Raw genomic sequence first — 23,672 nt, forward strand, 5'->3', positions numbered from 1 at the left:
CCAGCTCAAAAAAAAAAAAAAAAACGAGCCATACATCAGAATCCTGTCAGATGCCTCAACTGACAACTTGGCAAAAGCACATATGCTCTACATGACTCCAATACTCATGGCCTTGCCCACTGAAACCCACAAAAGGTAATCTTGTAAACTCTCTGGGAGGCTTAAAATCAGACTCTGCCCCCAGAGGCTGTTCGTTGAGTCTTTTTCTTTAAGCCTTCATCTAGTAATGATACTATTGCCTTAGCCTTCCATGGCTAGGTTAACACTCAGTACTGGAAAGAATGGCAATATTCTGTTTTGTACCCTAGGTGCTAGTTGGGTACATCAGTATTTTTTTAATTAGTATTCCTCGAATAGCATGTGTGTGTTTTAAACACTTCTATATGCAGTGTACATTTTACAAACATTTTAAATAAGGTACAGAACTGTGTGTAACAGTGTGCTGCCATTAAATTTAAAAAAGGAAAAGAATATATGTACAGATTTTCTTGCACACGCATAAAATACTCATGGGAGATTAAACAAGAAACAGATCACAGTGACTGCCTCTAGTGAAGACAACTGAGTGGCTGGAACAAGGGTAGGAATGAGACCTTTCACTGGGGAGTCTTTTAAAGCTTCTCAATTTCTAACACTGTAAATTTCAAAGGCATGAATGCATACATACATACATAAATAAATGAAAAGTTCAACAACTTCTATGATTTAGTTCTATAATTTTGGCAAATCACAACTCCAAGTCTTTAAAATAGGGATAATATCTTATAACACTGCTGACAGAATGAAAAAAGGTTTTGTGAAAGGCCCTTTGAGATCTACCAAATACTATGCACTTCTGAAAGGTTTTACTATTATTATTATTATTATTATTATTATTGAAGAATATCCATCTTTTCCCTTCCTTTCTTCTTAGTCAATATAGAAAGTATCATTTCTTCTCAATATAGTAAGTTTATTTAGCAGTCAGAAAAATATTAGCTTAAATTTTTTCATGTGAAATTGTTTAGATTTAACAAACACTTAATGAACCCTGCAACAAGTTCAATACTAGTCTTTTTCACACACATTGAATTCTCACAACAACCCTGGGATTAGATCTAAGTGACTAAAATAAAGGTCTAATGTTGACTACCACTAATTCAACAAAGACCTATAAAGATTTCCTAACCTTATGGCAAATTTACCCAAGATAGAAATCAGCAATACAAAGTCCCTGGCCTCAGAGAGCCTAAAATCTGCTACAGATCCCAACAGTGTAGTAAGGTTGTGCAGAGGTGGTTTTCAAGACCAAAGATGAACAAAGAATATGGTCACTGAATTCACAGGGACTGTGCAAGAGAGCAAGATAGGCTTCCAAGAAGAGGTGGTGACATTTAACCCAAGGCACACTTCATCTAAGTCTAAAAGGAGGAGTAGAAGTTCAAACAAGCAGATAAACAGGAATGGGTCTCCAGGCAGAGGGAATAACAGGGACAAAGTGGGCAAGAAAGTGTCATTTAGTAACAGTGCATTCAGAAAACTACCTCTCAAAGGAAACCTTTACTGACAACCATCACAGAGCTTTAAGAAGACATTTCTGGACAAAAAAGCCTGTCATTACTAACATCCATATTATACTTTGGATAAATTAATGCTAAATAGCGTTTATGTTAAGGAACAAAATAAAATTATTTTTCCACTATAACCTAAGAGGCCACGGTAGGAATTTATTGAATCTTAATCGTTTTTCAAGCCCAATACTCTATATACCCAGAATAAGGCAATGCTAAATGATGAACATTATTCTCATCACTAATTAGGAGAAAATAAAGAGTAGAAGAGAATAAAGTGATTTTTAAAAAGTACTTCTTTGGTTCTTCTTTTAAAAAATATATGAAGCTTCCAGAATATATTGCAGAACACAAATGTATGGCATTACTCTGTTTAAACAAGGGAAAAGATTTCATTGTGCTTTCTGATGGAGTGACTAATCAGATTCTAGTACTGACCAGGAATCTGTGTCAAAACAGAAAACAGTACCACAAATGACAAAGATATCCAACAGGAAGTTTAAGTTGCTTATCAGTGTTGTCTGTCATACTGCACTGCACACCTATTTGATTCCCTGAGCAACTCCAGGATATTTATATCACTCAAGGAGAAAAATGGAAACATATCTCCAAAGAGGAGACTGACATCAAAGAGGCAGAAGAGCAGGAACTACTTCCATAAAGTGTACCACAGACAAAGTTCAAAAGGAATAATTTGAGGACTTTTATAACTCACCTGGTATTGGCATTATGCCTGATGACTCTACAGACTCCTCAAACCACTCCTGGGCATGGATTTAGGTCAGATATATAAAAGGTACTGATGTGAAGGAGTCCTATGATTATGTGGCCCCACTGTCCAGAGAAACAGCTGATGGCTATCTTGCAGCAATAACTTCAGCCTTGGACAGATTAGAAATACTGTTTAGAAAGAGAGTGGGTATGGTACCAAGAACATATGGTTTTAAGAAATGTAACTGCTGTAAAGAAGGTGCTGTTTTCAAGTTTTAAGGCCAAGTTGGAAGTTTATTTACTGCATCTCACCAGTGGTCACAGTGGAATACTGAAATCCACTTATGTGGAGGGGGGTGGAGGGAGGTCACATTTCTTGGAAGCTCTAGGTATAAACTTGAAAGGTAAGCATTAATGAACATAGCCATCACAAACCTATGCAAAGCCCACAATATCACTGGAGAAACACAGTGTATATCAGGCAGGAAGGGTGTAAAAGCCCCTCAGAAGCAAAAATAATTTAAATTATAAATGAATTTAAATAGCCTCTAAGTAGTCAAGAGGGATAAAATACATTCAATAAATAAAGTTCATGCATTTCACTAAGAACCTATATATGCTTATTTTACATTTAGAACTTATTCTTACATTAGATACAGTTTCTACAAGTGTATTGTTTTCCTATTCCAGAGAAGCAATTTAAAAGTTTGGGGCATCTACAGTCAAACTCATTGACTGTAGATGAATGGCACACAAATTCAGTGTGCCAGGGCATACTGACAGCACCTAGAAGCAGCAGCTAACAGTCGGACAAGGGAGAATAAAAATGATTTTTAAAAGAACAGATATAAGAATTCAAACACAAAGCTAAATGGAGCCTAAGTGTAGCAATGAAACAACCACCACACATTAGTGGCCCCTAAGATCATAGTATTACACATGTGTGTGCACAAAACAATAAAGTAATTCCTTGTCATAAGACCTATATTCTGCAATTTAGGTTTTTCTGAACTCACTTTCACCTAAAAAATCAGGATAACACTTCCTTGTCCTACCACTAGATAGAACTGCCAGGAGGAGTTGAAAAACAATGTATGTAAAAAGTGCTCTGGGCCAGGTACAGTGGTTCATGCCTGTAATCCCAGCACTTTGGAAAGCTGAGGTAGTAGTAGTGCTTGAGTCCACAAGTTTAAGACCAGCCAGAGCAACACAGTGAGACCTCATCTCTACCAAAAAAATCAAAAAATTAACAGGGCATGGTGGCACACACCTATAGTTCCAGCTACTAAGAAGGCTGAGGTGGAAGGCTGCCTGAACCCAGGAGGTCAAGACTGCACTGAGCCCTGATCATGCCACTGCAGGCCAGTCTAGGTGACAGAATAAGACCCTAACTCCAAAAAAAAAAAAAAAAAATGTCAAAACATGTTCTGTATATTGTTTAAGAAGGTAAGGAAGTATGTTAGTAGGTAGTTAAATCAATTTTTATTTAAATGGCTAAATTTTAAAAAGCACTTCTCTTAAAAGATTAATGTATCCCCTTCCCAAAAATACCAGTTTTTTTAAACAACTAATAGCAAGAGAAAAAATGTTTTTAAAGGAAAAGAAAGATTTTAACTGCTCTTTGGAAACAAGATGCTCTGGATAGCATTTCTTCTGACAAGAAAGATATTTTGAAATGAGAAAAGATAATGTATGTTTTAAATGAATACTCATACCTAAAAAAAAAAATCACATGAAATATACATCTACTATATTATAAAGTAGTATTTTTCAATCTGTTGTTCATAATGACTAGTGGATTATGAAGTCAATTTAGTAGGACATTATCAGCATTTTTTAAAGAAAATAGAATAGAAAATACTTGAGTATACTGCATTTAATAAAGATGAGTATTATTCCACAGGATTTTGTTTTACTTATCATGTGTTAGTACCATGAGTATATATATATAGGAGTGCTGGGTAGCAATGTAAACATATTTCTTCCATGGGTATAACCAAAAAAGTCTGAAAATCACTGATAAGAAAACCAACAAATAGGCATTTGGTTTCTAGATGGCAGCTAGGGACTAATAGTGAGAACTTTAAACCAGCTAGTGCACAGAATGATCAGGAGATAAAAAAGAAGTAAAGAAATCACAGTTGGGACCAGGCTGAAGGAGAAGAAGGCAGTTTTGTTTTGTTTTTGTTTAAGTCATTGGGTGGCATTGGGAAGAAGACAGCAGCATTCCTGCTAGGAAATTTTTAAAAAGGAAAACTATAAGGAGGCAGATGGTAAGAAAAGCACTCTACTGGAACTTAGGAGACTCTAACCCTACACCAAAACTCTGACTTTAGTCCTCAATGTCCTCATCTGTAAAATGAGAGGATTAGACTAGAAGATAAATTAATATTAGGTGCTTACCTTAACACTCTGATTCTGAGGGAGTATGTAAGAGCTAAGTCAATCAATCCCTGACAGTTATTTTGATTCTGAACACTATTTTAGAACAGTCCTAAGGAAAAATACTGAACAGAACTAAATACCTACAAAAATACAGACATACATACATACATACTATAGTGTTTCATTATGCCATAACATTAGCATAAAATAAGAGGAAGAAACAGCATAATATCTATTATCAGTTCTCTCTACAAGTTCATATTGCTCTTAATTTTTATCTTGTTCTACAGGCCAGTATCTCCTTTGGAAAACATGTTCTTCCAAATCAAATCACTCTAACTGAAATGGATGGACATAGGTCAAACTAAGTGACCAATGTGCAGAAAGATAGTAAATTCAGATTTTGCTGAATTTACTTTGTTCTGAACTTATCCTGTGTCAATTCTCACCTACTTTGAAGTATGCAGCAAATACTATGATACATTTAATTTGACCATTTACCATCCAAATAGCTGATTGTATACCACAATTCTGAAAATGGAGTAATCCTGACTTGCAAAACTCACTTTGAGCATTAATACTAATTAGATTATATTATTATTGTTCCATGAAAGACTCAAATAAGCATTTAAGGGTGGAGTAAAACATGACATTGGAAAACATACATCAAAAATTTGTACAAGTAAGGAAGAAAGCACAAATCTCTATAAAACAAGTGTTTTAAAATATGCACTAAGTGGAAATTGAGGAAGTGATGAAGACCCCTTTACACTACTACCAAGTCCTGAAGTCAGCATTAAAGCTTTTAGAATCAGATATGCAAAAAGCAAGCATCATAAGAAAATGAAAAAAGGATGAGACTAGAAATAAACAAACAGGATACTGATGAAAACAATAATAAAACATGACTGTGTTGACAAATATCTACATTATTACTATTCTACCAAAGAACATCAATTCCCATAGGGAGTAAATGGGAAATTGGAAAGATAATACTATCAGCTACAGAACCCACCTTAATGGAGGCTCAACATGAGTGAAAAAAGCATTTGGTATAAAACACATAAAACTATCCATGAAAAAAAAAAGACACAGGTAAAACCAAAACTACCATAAATGAATTCTCATTCTAAAAGATAACACTTAAATGGATTCAAATAGCAATAGCATTATATCAAAAGAGAAGTCAATAGACTAGCATTAAACAAAAAACAAAATAAAATAAAAGAACGCACAAAATATACAGAACCAAGTAAACGATACCTTTCTACGATATAATCATATTGATGATTAATCTCTAAAATAAGTTTATCTCTTTCCCTCAATCAACTCACCCAACGTTTTCTGCATCTTCATCACACTCAGCTTTATATTTGCAAGGTCCACACTTGGACTGTTTTCTGTGAACTTCTGCTCCTGACCCTTCCTCTTCTGTTTAAAAAGAAAAATAAAAATTTCAACCAAAAGTTGGGATCCTTTACAGATATGCTTCATGTTTTCAGTAGCCATTATCCTGTTTCTGGGGAAAATAAACCTGAGTGCTTAAAAACTGTCACTTCCAAAATCTATCAATGCTTGAACCCAAAAATGTTGCCAATAGTAAATACAATATACCTGTGAGGAGAATTTCTGGTGCTAGCAAAATAGTCCCTTAAACTATGTAATCAGGAGCAATATAGTAGGTTTGATAATAAATTGCTTTTAAAAATTACTATGTAACATTGAATGAAACAGAGAAAAAAAGAGCAATAAATTTAGTTCTGTGATTGCCCTCCTACTGAATGAAATAAGCCTGTGTAATGCTGCTTAGATCACAGTAGAATGTAACTCTCACCTTTTCCTCACATGTTTCATACCTGCCCTTTTAACTACATAAAAGTTGATTCCAGTGTTAAAAAAAATACTTAAATCCAAATTTTAAGAAGGAAAGGGGTCTCTTTGTAAATTTTCTCCTTTTTCTACTTGGCCACTTAGCACAGCCAAAAATATCAAGACGTAGAAGTGTGTGGGTCCCTTACGACCCAGCACAAAAACCCACATCTCACACTTAAGGGGCCCTATATTTTGTGGATCTCAACTAGAGTGGATTATATGTTGATAATCTCAAAGTGGACAGACAGATCAGTTATGAAGCCAACCTAAGGAGTTCCGTTTACTCAAGAGATTTCTCTTGAATCTAGTTTGGGAAGGAATACTACTTAGGGGGTGTCAAGCAGTAAAGAAGTTATTAAAAGGAAAGTTCACAGATATACCAAGCCTGTTTGGTAATACTTCCAAATTTCCAACTTTTGGTGTCTGCCTGTACTTCAAATAGAAATCCTCCCCAACCTCTCATGAATAATTTCAAACAGATTCGAAGGATCATAATCCTAAGTAATTCTGAGGCCTCAAAACATAATGATATCCAGAAATACACCTGAGCAAACCACTTAGCCTTTCTAAACTCATACTACTTAAAAAAAAAAAAGTCAACATACATCCTCAGGGCAAGACATCCCAGTATTGTACTACTATAAATAAATCTTGATATCAACTCTCCCTTCTTTAATATGAGAACAAAGACAATTTTCCTAACTGAATATCTTACCACAGGGGCTAGACCATGTGATCTCTTAAAATCCATTACAGGACAGGCATGGTGGCTCACATCTGTAATTCCAGCACTTTGGAAGGCTGAGGCAGGAAGATCACTTGAGCCCAGAAGTACCAGATCAATCTGAGCAACACAGCAAGACCTCATCTTTACAAAAAATTTTTAAAATATACATTTAACTGAAGATGGTGGTGAGCACCTATAGTCTCAGCTACTCAGGAGGCTAAGGCAGGAGGAATGTTTGAACCTAGGAGTTCGAGACTTCAGTGAACTATGATAATGCCATGGGACTCCAGCCTGGGCAACACAGTGAGACCCCGACTGAAAAAAAAAAAAATCTGTTCTAGCTCTAAGATCCAGATTTTATGACCTAATTTTCACACATGATTATAAAGCTTCTGCTTGAACATGTCCACTTAAATCAAATTTTATTGTTCAACAGTTTAATCTTTATTATTTTTTTTTTTTTGAGTTGGAGTTTCACTCCATTGCCCCGACTGGAATGCAGTGGCATGCTCCCTGCCACTGCAGGCTCGACCTGCTGGGGTCCAGCGATCCTTCCGCCTCACCCTTCCAAGTAGCCAGAACTACAGGCACGCATTACCACATCCGGCTAATTTTTGATTTATTGTAGAGATGAGGTCTCGCCAAGTTGACTGGGCAGGTGTCGAACCCGCGGGCTCAGGCAATCCACTCACCTCAGCCTCCAAAAGCGCTGGGATTACAGGCTGAGGTACCAAGTCCAACCAATCTTTTTTTTTTTAAACTGAAACTGTCATCCTTGAATTTCTTCCTCATGACAATTCTATTTTCTAAATTACCTTCAAAGTCTCTTCTAACTCAGAAGTTTTAGGATTCTAAGAAATGTAAAAGTCTGAAGCTGTGGATAGTTTTGAAAGGATCAAAACTGCAGTTACATTTGCATAAGTGTGAATTTTACTGAAGTTTTTTTTAGTGTATCCTCTTAATTATTTTGCATACAGTAGATACTCATTAACAATTACAACCTCATTAGACTATGAAATAGAGTAGTCATTCTCAATTCTGATCATTTAAACTCTATTATATGCTATTACCAAATACTAATCTTTTAAACATAAAAAATAATTAATTCAGCCGGGCTCGGTGGCTCAGCCTGTAATCCCGCGCCTTTGGGAGGCTGAGGTGAGTGGATTGCCTGAGCCCGCAGGTTCGAGACCCGCCTGGGCAGGCGAGACCTCATCTCTACAATAAATCAAAAAAAAATTAGCCGGGCGTGGTAGCGCACGCCTGTAGTTCCAGCTACTTGGAAGGCTGAGGCGGAAGGATCGCTGGAGCCCAGCAGGTCGAGGCTGCGGTGGCCGGAAGCGGCCACTGCACTCCAGTCTGGGCGACAGGGTGAGACTCCAACTCAAAAAATAAATAATTAATTCACATATTTGTCAAATAAAACACAAAGCATACATGGGAAATTTTTAAAGCTTTAAACTAAACTCTAAGTTTCATTAGAGTTGTCTGCAAGTCTTTTTTTTTCTATATACAACTCACTCTAAAGTTCAATCCTGTACCTTTACCTTATAAATTCCTTATGAGCAAAACACTGGAAGCAAGGGGTAGAGGAGAATTACAAATACCCTGGTCCAAGCTGAAATCACTTGTGGGGATAATCCTAAGAAGTCACTCTGATGCAACCTCAGTGTAGCAAAAGCGGTATTTTCCCCTTCCCTTAGTCTGACAACAAACCTTTAGTGAAAAGTGCATGAAACAAGAATACTTAGGGCTGAGGGGGACATATGGTTTAGGAGTGATGGCTAAGGAGTGCACGATTTCTTTCCGAGGTAATGAAAATGTTCTAAAAATGATTGTGGTGATGAATACACGACACTGTGACAATAATAAAAGTCACTGAATTGGATACTTTAAATGGCAAATGGTATGGCAGGAATTATATTTTAAAACTGTTTTTTAAAAACTGAAAGAAAATAAATGTCTTTTAAAAGCTATTTGAAACTTACCTCCTTCTCCAGATCCAGATCCATTATCTGAGAAGAAAAACAAAGAATGAATATGAACATTTTTCCTGGAAATTTCACCTTAACAAGTGGTAAAATCTCTTATCAAAAATAAAACAGTGGGCTGGACATGGTGGCTCCATACCTGTAATCTCAGCACTTTGGGAGGCTGAGATGGAAAGACTGCAAGAGCTCAGGAGTTTGAGACCAGCCTAGATAACATAGAGAGAATTCGTCTCTACAAAAAAATTTAAAAATTAGCTGGGTGTGATGGTGTGTGCCTGCAGTCCCAGCTATTTGAGAGGTAGAGACAGAAGAATGGCGAAGCGCAGTAGGTTAAGGCTATGGTGAGGCACGGTCATGCCACTACACTCCAACCTGGGAGACAGAGTAAGACTATGAATCAATCATCTGTGAAAACCAGTCACATATAGTCTTTTCCTCATATTTTTGATATTTAACAGTTTATTCTTATATACCTATTTTATGCCTCTCTCAAAATATAAATTACTTAGTTACATAATCATCTATATCTCATACATCTTTGTAGCACTTTAAGGAATACCCAAGTGCCTTACACAGAATAAAGACCAATAAACATTGTAAAGTAAGTAGCTAAATATAATTAATTTTAATTCATTCATTTAAAAGGTAGAAGAAGTTTTTAATTTTGTTAAAGCTTGAGGGGAATAATGAATAAGCTGCTTTTATTAGAAAGACAGGAAAAAGCTATGAGTCTTGCTCCAAAAAAATCTTCTTAATGAAATCTGTGGATAAAGACCAAAAGCCAAAAGGCAAAAAAAAAAAAAAAAGCCCCAAGGTTTGGGAAGGAAAGAACCACAGAACTGAGGTTTTCATATTACTGATGAAATTAACCTCCTCTAAGAAATCTAATCAGAAGGAATCTCCCCTGACTGGTGAAATTAAAAAGAACCTCCCTTAAAGTTATCAAAAAGAAGCTAGCCTAAAATGAAATTAATGTAAAAAAAAATTTTTATAATCCTAAAAGAACCAACATACAGCACTGAACATATTGAAAAGAGGGTAATATTGTGGTATCACAAGATGGAGCTGTAAAAAAAAAAAAAGGAGAACAAATGAAGAATTTGACACCTTATACAGCACTTTCCAGGGAAGGGGATACCGTGGTCCTGAAGAACCCATACCAATTCTCCAAATTGCTCTCCAGACTGTAAGACAACACCCAGAACAATATTGTTCCCTTCAGACAATACTCACAGTCCCAGATAATGTAGAAACAGGAGGAATTAGAAAGATACATATTATATGCAGTACCAAATTTAAAATCTTCAGGGACTTTTATGGAAAGTCTTAAATTGTGTTCAATTTTGATTAATCAACCATAAAATGACATCTTCTGAATAAAGAGGAAAAGAAAGAGCAAAGAAGCAAAAAAAGGAGGACAGAAACTCAACCTAAAATTATTTTTTCTGATTAAACTTTTCTCAGGAAAACACCCCCTTCTTATTTCTTTTTTTTTTTTGAGTTGGAGTCTCACTTTTGTTACCCAGGCTGGAGTGCGGTGACACACTCACGGTCACCACAGCCTCAACCTGCTATGCTTAGGCAATCTTTCTGCCTCAGCCTTCCAAGTATCTGTTCTTATTTATATTCCACATGCATTGATTGGGTACATATTATGTGCCAGGCACCATAGTTAATGCTAGGAATAAAATAATAAATAAGACATATTCCCAGTGCATAAGACACTTGCTCCCAACCTTTTTCAACCCATGTTTAATTTTAATAAATATAAAAATCTCACACTTGTTATCTAAAATTCCTAAATAAATTAAATGCTGTGACTACTTTGATAATGAGCTGGAGTTCTTCCTGTAGATTGTGTTTTGTAAACTGTACATACATCTTCCCCAGCCCACATAACTCTATCCCACCCTGAGATTATGATGCACCTCCCTCGGCAGGACATAATGCCTTTTCACTGAGAAATCACTGATTTGGCTGGAGGCACATAGGTCAGATAAATAAAATACAATGTGATATATGCATAGAAATACACACAAGGCGTAAACAAATGCTGCCAGGAGATGTCACAGAAGAAAGATTTCAGAGGAGAAAAGGCTTAAGTCAATCTTAAAGCATAAGAAAAGAGTTTTCAAGTAAGCAAAATAAAATGATATTTCTAGCTCAAGAAACAGAAACTACAAAAGACCAAATAACATAAAAACACTGTTCTACTCAGCAAATAACAAAACCAACACAGCACCTTATAACTTAGCTCATTCAATCCTTATTTAACAACCCAGGAGATGATATTCATTTAACAATTTCGGGAATAGGGACTCAGAAAAGCTAAGTGATTTGTCCCAATGTTTATAGTAAAAAAGGGTTGTAGTTACTTTAGAGATGGGTTAACCCTAATGCAGTGCTCTTTTCAAGCTACTACTCTACTTTCTACTGTTTAACATTCACTGCCTATCAAAGTAGTTGGTGTCTTAAACTCACACACCTCATAAATGAAGCATAATGTAGGACTAGAAAAAACTTCATATTCCTCTTTAGTTTCCACATCAATCTGGGAAACATGATGTACTTAGCCACACCAAATGATAGTCTACTAGCCTAATAATATAATAATCTATCCAAGAACCTAATTATTTAGTTTGTAGCGGAGGATTTGGCTTGACCAAAAAGAGGTCTGGCTTTTGCCCTCTGCTTCTGGAAGGTAATCACCATCATACCTGACAAGAAAATTTTTGTTAACAGAGGGTGCTAACCAGACTGGAACTTGGAGAGGGGAACATTTAACATCTTAGAGTGAAGTTGGCCATAATAGAAAGAGCAATCATGTGATTGGAGTGGAGACTTTGGGTCACACAGTATTAACCACATGGATAATCGACCAATCAACCATACTTATGTAATAAGCCCCAATAAAGATTATGAACACTGAGGCTCAGGCAAGCTTTCCTATTTGGCAATACTCCATCTATATTGCTACACACTGTAGCCAGGAGGAATTAATGCTGTTCATGACGCCACAGGAAGAGAACAACCAGAAATTCCGTGTTTGGAACCCTCCCAGAATCTTTGCTATGTATTTCTTACTTTGGCTGATTTTAACATGTATTCTTTCCCTATAATAAACTGTAACAGTTTTCAGCAAGTACTGTGAGCCCTTCTAGCAAATTCTAGCCTGAGGGTAGTTGAGGAAACTCCTGAGATCAGTTGGTGTCAGAAATGAGAACAGTCTTGGGAACTGTACCCTCTAACTTTGCAGTTGGTCCTAAAATCTTCACATTTAGTAAAAAGAAGAACTTTTGAGTGCTGTAATATATAGGAAGTCTACAATATAGGAAAAGAAAGGAAGCAGAAATCACATAAGACTAACCTCCCTTTACCACTAACCTTCATATAATAATTCTAATTATTTCCTGTATACCCACCCCCAAATATAAACACAAGAAAGAACATTAATGGCTCCACTACCAATTCAGAAAAGAAAAAAGAAGTAAATGTGAACAGCTTGGTAGGAAGCATGACTGAGAGAAAGAAGAATTTGGAAAGAAACATAAATTGGGATGTTACTGATGACTTTCTTCGGCTATTCCTTATCTCTTTCAAAAGAAATATTAAGTTGGATCCCATATCATTCCCCACCACAAATTATATTCTGTCTACTGTGCACACCATAGGGCAAGAGCTATGCAAAGTCTTCACACACAAAAAATGTTCAGCCTTAAGAATGCACTGAATAGTAAGATAAGTTCATATAAGATTACCTGGAGTTAAAAAGCAACAACATGAAATGGGGCAAAAAATAGTTCTCCCACACCTCCACACAATCACCACCGACCTGTGCAGTGCTTTTTGGAATATATCTCTGACTAAAAACTTTCTCTTAGAAATGGTTCTGCCATATTTTCCAAAATGTATTCAGGAAACTATCATACATACCAGAGTAGCATGGTCCTCTTGCTACTACTGTTATCTCTTTCTGATGCTTACAAGCAGCCCTTCTGAGAAAGCATTCATTTTGATACGTGTCCCCATTTGATCCACAGACAGGAATGTAATTTGTATGGCACTAAAAAAGAAACAAAAATAAATTCTCAAGAACTAGGCATGAATATTAATAGTTTATTCCACATTCATGAATGCAATACCATAGCATTATGACACACTTCTATCACTGAATAGTTTTTTCTTGGTTTAAAAAGAATTACACTACTTCTTCATATATTTTTTCACATTCATAATGAAAATAACTACCAACTATCCATAAAAATGAAAATTTAAAATCTCTATGCTATCTACTTCCATTTGTTTGCCATGAAAACCCACTGAGATAATAAGAAATTCTTGACAATGTAAAGAACATTACTTATGTAATGTCATTTTATTAATATCATGATCCATTTATTCATTCAAACTTTAACATAAAAATAGGAAAAAAAATTCATGTATTCAAGACATCTAGAAGGCAAAGTTCCAAGGTAAATTCTATAGAAGACACAAAGAAATATAAGATGATCACTGTTCTCAGACAGCTTATAATCTTGCTAGAGAGCCATACAAATAGAAAAAAAAATAATTACAAAGCTAGATCACATACCAAATCAATAAGTATAATGCCTAATTCCTATTATTGTAAACTGGAATATTCAAGAAAAGTCTCCTTAGAGAAAGTGGAATGTGAGCTGAGTCTTGAAGAAGAAGCAGAAATAAGACAGATAAAGCAGAAAAAAAGTGACACACATGTGAGAAATGACATTGGACCTGCATGGTTTAAAAGACATTAAAACTTCTACATGTCAAAAATATCATAAATGACTAAAGTTTTTAAACCTGGGGAAAACACTGCAACAATATAATCAAGTTGTTATTATTATTGAAAAAATAGATCTTAAGAAGGCCAGGCACAGTGGCTCACGCCTGCAATCCCAGTACTTTAGGAGGCTGAGGCAGAAGGATTGCCTCAACTCAAATAAATAAACAGTATGGGCCCAAATACATCAAGTATTTACAGAAAGATTACAAAGGGCTAGTTAATGTACTAAAAAGTAATTGATCTTCACTAGCAGTCAGAGTTGTTCACTAAAATAAGATGCTATGCTATTTTTAACTTATAAAATTGATTATTAAAAGAAATCAGGCATCCCAACACACCAGTTGTGGTCAACTAAATTGGTTTAACTTTTGGAGCATAATTTGACAATATGTCACAAGAGTCTTGAAAAAGGAATGCAGTTTTTGATCCAGAATTACACATTTAGGAATCTATCTGAAGGAAATTTAAAGACAAATGTTTATTACAGCCATTTCAAACAGAAATGTATAATATCAATAACCTAAAAACCTTAATACATAACAAGGCAATGTTTGATTAAAGCATGTTATATCTATTTAAAGAATTAATAATTCAGTCATTAACAATTACCTTTTAAAAAATATTGTGTGACAGAAAAAGCTAACAAAGTTAGGTGATAACTTTTGGGAGTCTTATGCCATTTTTTAATATATTATATATTCCACAAAACTAAGTGAAAATGTTTAAAATAATATGATAATATATAAAATATAGCAAGAAAATAAATTACATTCATATCCCAATTTAGAAAAAAAATGAATATGCATAAAATAAATCCTGGAAGAAAATGTCAATAAATTTTTCACATTACTTGTCGTCATGGTTTATTTAAGGTTTTCTGTTTAAGGTTTTCTGTACTTCTCAATTTTTCTGCAATGAACTAAATTTATTTTTATTATTTATCTATTTCTAAAAAGTGGTCAGATTTACTTTATGAAGCATAAATATGGCACGTTATATAAGTCAAAACAACTTCTAACTAATAAAATGTTATAATTAAGTTGATTTTGCTATACATTGAGTATCAGTAGAATCTTATAACAATTTCTATTAAAATTAAAAGTTTATTTTAGGAAGCTTTCCTATATTCCTCTAATTTTTCATGGATCATGTTCCTTATTCTCTTTCCCTAGAGCTTACACAATAACTAGTATGATGTCTACATGACTCAATATGTTACTCTGTAATTATACAATATATAATTAGCAAAGGAGACTATCAACTCCAAGATCGAGTGCTGAGTCTGTGAACTTTCCAACCCAACTCTTCCCTCAACAAATGCTTAATGAATTTCTAATGCAGGGCTCACAAAGGTACCAACATTGCCCCCTAGGGATCGGTGTCCCTACAGAGGCATTTTTGTCACGATGATAGAGGGACACTACTGTCTTTAGTAGGTAGAGTCCAAGGATGCTAGATATATTGCAAAATAAAGGACACTTCCACACAACAAAAACATACAAGTACCACACAATTCTGAATGTCTCTTTGGCCATTCATATAAGAACTGTAATAAAACTTGCCATATATTACAAATAAATCTGGTCCGTTATCCCTTATCCTAATATTGGTTTTTATCCTAAAATCGATCATCCCTCCACATTTTTGTTTTCATGTACTTCTGGCATGAAATTGCTTCTGATTTTTTAAAAATCCAAACACTAAGTAGATAAAAACATATAACTACTATATTATCTTCTAGTATAATTATGCCTAAGCATTTACATTCTGAATTATTTTATTATAAATTACTTTCATTTGTCCTTTACAGTGCAATTACGCATTATATTCATTTATTTAATTATATATGTTTTGTAGGTTACATTTTCTATGAATTTCATTTAAGATAGTAAAGAAATAAAATGAAGCATAAAGTCTGATAGGGCTGAAAATCTTAGCACTTATTATACAGTTTCTATTCAGTAAGCACTGGGCTACAACTTTAAATGTCCTATCTAACTTAAATATCAAAACAACCACGTGAAGCACATGGCTTAATGCTGAGAGCTAAGGCTCTGAAGTCAAAAATGCCTGAATTCAAATCCTGGGCCCAACATCTATGTGCTATGGGCTAGCACCAGCACCCTTTTCCCCATTTGCACAATGGTAATTATAACATATCTCCCCAATAAAGTTGTTATGAGGATTGAAAAAAAGAATACACCTATAGCGTTTCTATCTGGCCATGGTAAATTCTCAATAAACATTAGCTATTTTTGCTATTGCTTTTATCATTTCTGAGTCTTCAGTATTTGCCCACTGTCACACCTAATAAGTGGAAGGGCCAAAATTCCTCACAAATGATTTACTTTAACTACTATACACTCAAGTTATTCAGCAGGGTATTACCACATGTTACTTGGTGATAGTGAGCAGAGGACTTAATGTCTCTGAAATTCAACCTACAAGCACATACCTGGGAGTGAACATGAGATGGGAGAAGCAGTTCTGCTGTTCATTGGTCACGCTCAGTTTCCAGGGGTCTCTTAGAAACTTCTCATTGTGCTTATGGACAAATTAAGGGATTTGGACTATTTTAACAACATATAATTTCTGACTTATGCACTGATGTTGGAACCTAACTCCAACCTAACATCTACCTCCTCTATACTGCTACCCTTGCTGAAGAAAGAACTTTCCTCTATATCTTCTTTTTAGCCCGAAAAATGTGATGATACTGCCAGTTCTTTTAAGGAATTAAGAAAGATGCAGCAGTGTACAACTCTGGAGCCACAGCTATTCAAGTATTTACTACGTACCTTCTGCCAGAACTGTGCTAAATACAATAAACTGAAAATAATAACAAAGTTGTGATGATAAATTTTATGCATCAACCTGACTTGGCCCCAGGATGCATGGATTAAACATCATTTCTGGATGTATCTAGGAAGGGGTTTATGTCAGTGAACCAAGTAAAACAGACTGCCCTCCCCAGTGTGGGTGGGCTTTACGCAGCCCATTGAGGACCAGGATAGAAGAGAAAATTCTCTCTGCTTTCCTGCTTGAGCTGGGACATCAGTCTTCTCCAGATTTTCAAGCCGTGGATGTCAGATTGGGACTTATACCACTGGCTTTCCTGAACTTCCAACATGCAGATGACAGATTGTAGGACTTCTCAATTTCCATAATCAAATGAGCCACAATTCCTTAAAATTAATTCTCTCACACATATTTGCACATGTGCTCACGTGTGTGTGCGCGCACACTATTAGTTCTGTTTCTCTGGAGAACTGTGACTAATATAAAAATCTAATAAGAAGGCATGACACCACCAGAGCAGACACTGATAAATTCAGAAAGAAAGACACACAGTCCAGGGAACTCCAGATAGTAGAACAAAGAGGAAGAAAGAAAATGGGGAAAATCATAGGCTTTATTCTATACAAAGATTCAGTATTGATCATTTCTCTTTGTACAAAATTAACAAAAGTGGCTTTGTTTATATATGTGGCAAGGCTGAAGAAAAACGATTTTAGACTTTCATTTAAAATTGTGTTGTTATCTGTTAAAAATATATTTACATCGTGTCCCAGAAAGCTTATATTTAGCACTAAAAGCATGCTAAATCATAAGCAAGTTTTTTACATGAATTGAATGATATTGCTAAAGCATCCAGCAGAGTAGTGTTTAATAGGCATGTGAGGTCATTGCTTTTAAGCTGGCAATAACCTAAGTCTAACTTGAACAGATTTATAAGTTTATAAGAAGGCAGAATGGTCAAAGGAAGATTCACTCAGCAACAAGATCAAACCATGCTGTAAGCCCTAAGGCAGTTTGCTCCTACAAGGCAAGACATCCTGTTTTTAAATATCTTTACCTCCTCAGCATCTAGTTTCATATCTAGCACAAAGTAAGCACTGGATAAACATCTACTGATCTAGACTCCTAACTTATATTTTCCTTTCCTGCTTTGCCAAAGGTAAAAATACAAGAGATTCAGGCAGATCAAAAAAGGATCGTCTAGATGTTCAAGTATGTTTAGAAAAGGTCAAAAGGCTATTCTTTATAATCTTAGAGTTTCAAGGGAAGACTTTCAAAGAATAAAGAAAAGCAGAACCATAAAGACAAATATGATGTGAAAATTTTCAACTTCTTTATGTCAAAAAATATTAACAAAATGAAAATGAAACTAGGATATACAATTATTATCTGTCAATTAAAAACAATTTTTTAAAGAAAAACAAAAAACAAAACTAGGATAACATTTCAATTACAGAATTCTTTTCTGTAATCTATATAAACTGAAAAGGAATAATCTCTAAGGCAAATACTATGTAATTAATGTACTTAAAAGGGGAATTAAAACATATATATATTTATATATACACTACATATTTCTTTTTTTTTTTTGAGTTGGAGTCTCACTGTTGCCCAGACTGGAGTGCAGTCGCCGCTCCCGGCCACCTCAGCCTCGACCTGCTGGGCTCCGGCGATCCTTCCGCCTTAGCCTTCCAAGTAGCTGGAACTAGAGGCGCACGCTACCACGCCTGGCTAATTTTTTTATTTATTGTAGAGATAAGGTCTCGCCAAGTTGCCCAGGCGGGTCTCGAACCTGCGGGCTCAGGCAATCCATTCACCTCAGCCTCCCAAAGGCGCGGGATTATAGGCTGAGCCACGGAGCCCGGCTTACACTACATATTTCTAGAAAGAAATACAAGAAGTAACAGATGTTGCCTCTGAGAAGAACAATTGATAGTCTGGAGTGAAGGGAAGACTTTTTCAGTTATATATCTTCTTATATTGCTCAAATTGTTTACTATGACATACATTGCTTTTTAAAAAAACATCAAGGCTGGGCTTGGTGGCTATAATCCCAGCCTGTAATCCCAGCACTTTGGGAGACCGAGGCGAGTGGACTGCTGGAACCCATATGTTCACAACCAGCCAGGGCAACTTGGCGAAATCTCATTTCTACAATAAATAAAAAAATTTCAGGCATGGTAGCATGTACCTGTAGTTCTGGCTACTTGGAAGGCTGAGGCAGAAGGATCCCGGAGCCCAGCAGGTCAATGCTGGGGTGGCCATGAGCGTGTCACTGCAATCCAGCCTGGGTGACAGAGTAAGACTCCAACTCAAAAAAAATAAATAATCAAAACCAGGTCAGACAAAATGACTCATGCCTATAATCCCAGCATTCTGGGAGGCTGAGGCGAGAGGACTGCCTGAGCCCACGGGCTCCAGACCAGTCTGGGCAACCTGGCGAAACCTCATCTCTACAATAAATCAAAAAATTATAGCCAGGCATGGTGGTATGTGCCTAGAGTACCGGCTACTTGGAAGGCTAAGGCAGAAGGATCACCTGAGCCCAGCAAGTCAAGGCTGCAGTGGCCGTACGCGTACCATTGCACTCCAGTCTAGGCAACAGAGTGAGGCTCCAACTCAAAAAAATAAAAAATTAAAAACATCAAAACCTATTGTTCTCATAAGTGTTTATGAGTTAATGGATACAAAATGCATAGCATAGTAATAGGCATGTAAGTATTCAACGAATGAACTGTTCAGAGTGTGTGTGTATATATATGTGTGTGTGTGTGTCTGTATACACACATGTGTATGTCTTTACAAGTCAACACAAGAGAAAAAGAAAATACTCCAAAGAATATGAAATATTAATTCACCAAAAAGTCAATAACTATATGGCACATTTTCATTTTCTCTAGTAGTCAAATAAAAAATGTTTTGCTTTTCAGGTTTATTAAATTTAAAAGGATTAACAAAATCTACTACCAACAAGTGGAGGGGAAACAGGCAGTCAGATACATCATTATTGGTGAGAATGTTAATCAGCACATAAGCACTCCCTATCCTAACTACTCCACATCAAGAAATTTAACCTAAGGAAATACTTAAGACAGTTGGAAGAGGGGATGAGCCCCAGTATTCCCCACCAGGATGGCTAAATCTCCAATAAAAAAACTCCACTATCCTTCTGTTTTAACAAACAGGAGAATAGAGTTCAGGACAACCACAGCCACTAAAAAGTGAGAGGGGAATCCCACAAAGGATTTAAGTCAGAGAGAAATGCCAGATTCCATGTATAAACTCAGAGCAAATTTCTAGGCTGATCCCTGAGCCACACATGGAGTATACTCCAAGTAATCACACTAAGGCTAAAAAAAACTGATATTTGCGTTGCTGCCCACCACAAGGAAGACAGAGTAGGCAGTTTGAGTTCAATTAATTTAATGTTTCAAAAATAACAATACTTTTCAAAGGAACATAACAGAACTCAGACACTCAAATATATCATTCATAATGTGTAGAATAAGTGCAAAATCACTCTAATATGAAGAAACAAGGGCCGGGTGTGGCAGCTCACACCGATAATCCCGGCACTTTGGAGGCTAAGGCATGAGGATTGCTTGTGCCCAGTAGTTCAAGACCAACCTAGGTAACATAGTGAGACCTCATCTCTACAAAAATTAAATTGAATTAAATTAAAAAATTAGCTAGGCATGCTGGTGTGTACCTATAGTCCCAGCTACTTGGGAGGCTAAGGCAGAAAGATCACCTGAGCCTAGGACGTCAAGGCTGTGGTGAAGCATAATCGTGCTACTGCACTCTGGCCTGGGCAACAGAGTGAGACCTCGACTCAAAATAAATAAATAAATAAACAGGAAAATACAATCCCTTCTCAAATGAAAAAACAATCAACAGAGATATCCTAGATACTGACATTAGCAAATATTTTAAAGTAGCACTAACATCTATACTACTATAATCCATGAAAGGAGAAAACCTCGCTAGGTAAATAGAAACTATAAATACCAGAAATAAAAAATCTGAAATTAAAAACTCATTGGATGGGAAGAATGGAGATGACAACAAAGGATTAGTGAACCTAATACATAAATCAATAAAAATCATCTAATGTAAAGAACAGAAAGAAAAAAATTTTAAATGAACAGAGCCTCAGGGACCTTGGTACAGTATCAAAAGGTCTAACATATGTCACTGAAATTCCAGATTAGAAGAGATAATAGGCAGATAAAAATATGTTAAGAAATGGCAAAATATTTCTAAAACTTAAGACTGACATCAACTTACAGATTTCAGAAGCTCAGACATCCCCAAGCAAGATAAATTAAAAGAAAATCATACCAAAATAACTTCAGAGTCAAACTGCTAAAATAAAAAATAAAAAAAAGTAAATAGAAAAATCTTGAAAGCAGCCAGAGAAAAATGACACATTACGTTCAGGAGGAAAGAAGTTTGAATTATCACTGACTTCTCATATCATTCTGAGTAAAGCCAGCTTCCATGTTGTGAGGAGCCCCATGGAAAGGCACTCCTAACAAAGAAAGGATGTCTCCAGTCATCAGACAGCAGGTATCTGAAGGCAGCCAAAAGCTACCTAAGAAAACTTGGAAGAGGTAGCTGTTGCCAAAAATGCCCAAAAGAAACCTTTCTATCACTCTGTGTAATTGAATGTAAAGTCCCTTTTGACCATGAAGAACCTGTCTGGCTGGACAAGAGTATATATACCCATCTGCCCTTCCCTCCTTCACTTAAACTCTCCATCTCTTTTAATGTAAATACACATGATGGGTTATAGTTTATGAAGAAGTTTCATATGTAAGCTCTCTTTGTGATTCTGATTCTCATTACAAGAATCATAAGAGTAGGAAGTGTGTCTTCTTTTTTCATACGGAATAATGATGCAGAGAAAATTACCTGAGTTCATACAGAAATTTGCCTGAAGCCATAGGGTTACAAGAAATACTAACACTTCTATGCTTTTATTCCTGGTTTCTGTACCCTTTCCTCTTCTCAAAATCCAAATGGTGAGTACATTTAGAATAAAATCATGAGTAAAAAAAATTCTAGTTCCTTCTTTGTGTCATGTCCAATCCTGAATCAGAGACCATCTTGTGAGAAACATTCTGAAGCCAGATTACAGTTTAATCACAGAAAATATACAAAAAGGAAGAATTAAATGTAACATACTGCCCTGCTTTTACATTTTTAGATAATAGAATCACAAGTAAAAGAGCATTCAAAAAGCAAAAATATTCACACTCAGTTTAAGGTTCCACTTTCTATTCCACCCCTAACCTTGACTTACTCCGAGGCTCCAAGTCAGTCAAGTTCTGTGGTCTGAGGAGATGAGACAGCAACAAATAAGAATAGAAGGGAAAGAGACAGACTAGAAGGAGAAGAAAAGGAAAAAGATGCCAACATTTTAAATAAGAAGTTCTAGCCGGGCTCGGTGGCTCAGCCTGTAATCCCGTGCTTTGGGAGGCTGAGGTGAGTAGACTGACTGAACCCGCGGGTTCAAGACCCACCTGGGCAAATTGGTGAGACCTCATCTCTACAATAAAGCAAAAATTAGCCGGGCGTGGTAGCGCGTGCCTGTAGTTCCAGCTACTTGGAAGGCTGAGGCGGAAGGATTGCCGGAGCCCAGCAGGTCGAGGCTACGGTGGCCGGGAGTGGCCACTGCCCTCCAGCCTGGGTGACAGAGTGAGACTCCGACTCAAAAAAAAAAAGAAGTCTACTGCAACTCATACCTTCTTTCCTTTCAGTGACAACTATACCTTGCATTTAAATAGAACTTTAATGTCTTTTTCAAAGCATTTTCACATCCATTATTGTCAATCTATCCTCTTAAGTTCATACAAAAGCATGGAAAGTACAAATAATAGGAAGTCATCTGGAAAAAGAATTGATGGGCTATGAACCCAACTTTCTTATGGAGTTCAAGGTGTTTTAAGCGTTTTAATTCAAAGAATGTAGAATTATAATATAGGAAGAATATAACATTTTTCAAAATAGGTTTGATTTCCTCACCTGAAATTGGCATGCACATTTCAAAACATCTCCATCTTCTTTACAGACTCCTCCATATTTACATGATGTCTCATCACAAACTCTTATGTCAGACTCCCTTACATTTAATTCTGCAAAAGAGGAAAAAATGTTTCATATATATATTTGGCTTTTTTGTAGCCAAATGTACATATTTAATAAAAGAAAAAAATCCTTAAACTGTATTGAACCCCATTCACAAATACAATAAGACATAAATACAGAAAAAGAAACTCTATAAGACACAAAATATTCAGTATTCCCCAAGAGAATCCTGCATAATAATAACCCTAAAAGTAATCCAACCCAAAATAAAACTCAAGATTTCGCGATTCAACATAACTTCCAAAGGCAAAAATCTATGGATTTTTCTATTTTTTGTCTTCAAGACCTTAAGATAATAAGCTTACTAGTTCTTACCAAACATTTGAGATTATTTTTCTAGTAAGTTACTTCTTTTTTTCTGAGTTGGAGTCTCTGTCACCCAGGCTGGAGGGCAGTGGCACGCTCCTGGCCACCGCAGCCTCGACCTGCTGGGCTCCTGCGATCCTTCCGCCTCAGCCTTCCAAGTATCCGGAACTACAGGCGCACACTACCATGTCCGGCTAGTTAGTTAGTTTGTTTATTTATTTATTTATTTATTTATTTATTTATTTATTTATTTATTTATTGTAGAGAGGAGGTCTCGCCAAGTTGCCCGGGTGGGTCTCGAACCCTCAGGCTTGGCAATCCTCTTGCCTCAGCCTCCCAAAGCACTGGGATTACAGGCTGAGCCACCAAGCCCG

General features: G+C 36.1%; 1 protein-coding gene across 2 annotated transcripts in view; it reads right to left on the minus strand.

The window, feature by feature from the left end:
- Positions 1-23,672, minus strand: part of LOC103269691 (myb/SANT-like DNA-binding domain-containing protein 3) — a 145,327-nt gene that overhangs the window by 52,681 nt on the left and 68,974 nt on the right. For both annotated transcript variants that reach the window (XM_021717176.1, XM_008067254.2), the window contains 4 exons: positions 22,870-22,979; positions 13,170-13,299; positions 9,234-9,260; positions 5,981-6,077 (listed from right to left, as the gene is read on the minus strand). In XM_021717176.1, the coding sequence (XP_021572851.1) occupies positions 5,981-6,077; positions 9,234-9,260; positions 13,170-13,299; positions 22,870-22,979 (364 nt within the window). The remainder of the gene's footprint in view (positions 1-5,980; positions 6,078-9,233; positions 9,261-13,169; positions 13,300-22,869; positions 22,980-23,672) is intronic.

This window comes from Carlito syrichta, unplaced genomic scaffold, assembly GCF_000164805.1.
Source record: "Carlito syrichta isolate Samal-C Ts95f unplaced genomic scaffold, Tarsius_syrichta-2.0.1 Scaffold309451, whole genome shotgun sequence".
Taxonomy (NCBI): Eukaryota; Metazoa; Chordata; class Mammalia; order Primates; family Tarsiidae; genus Carlito; species Carlito syrichta.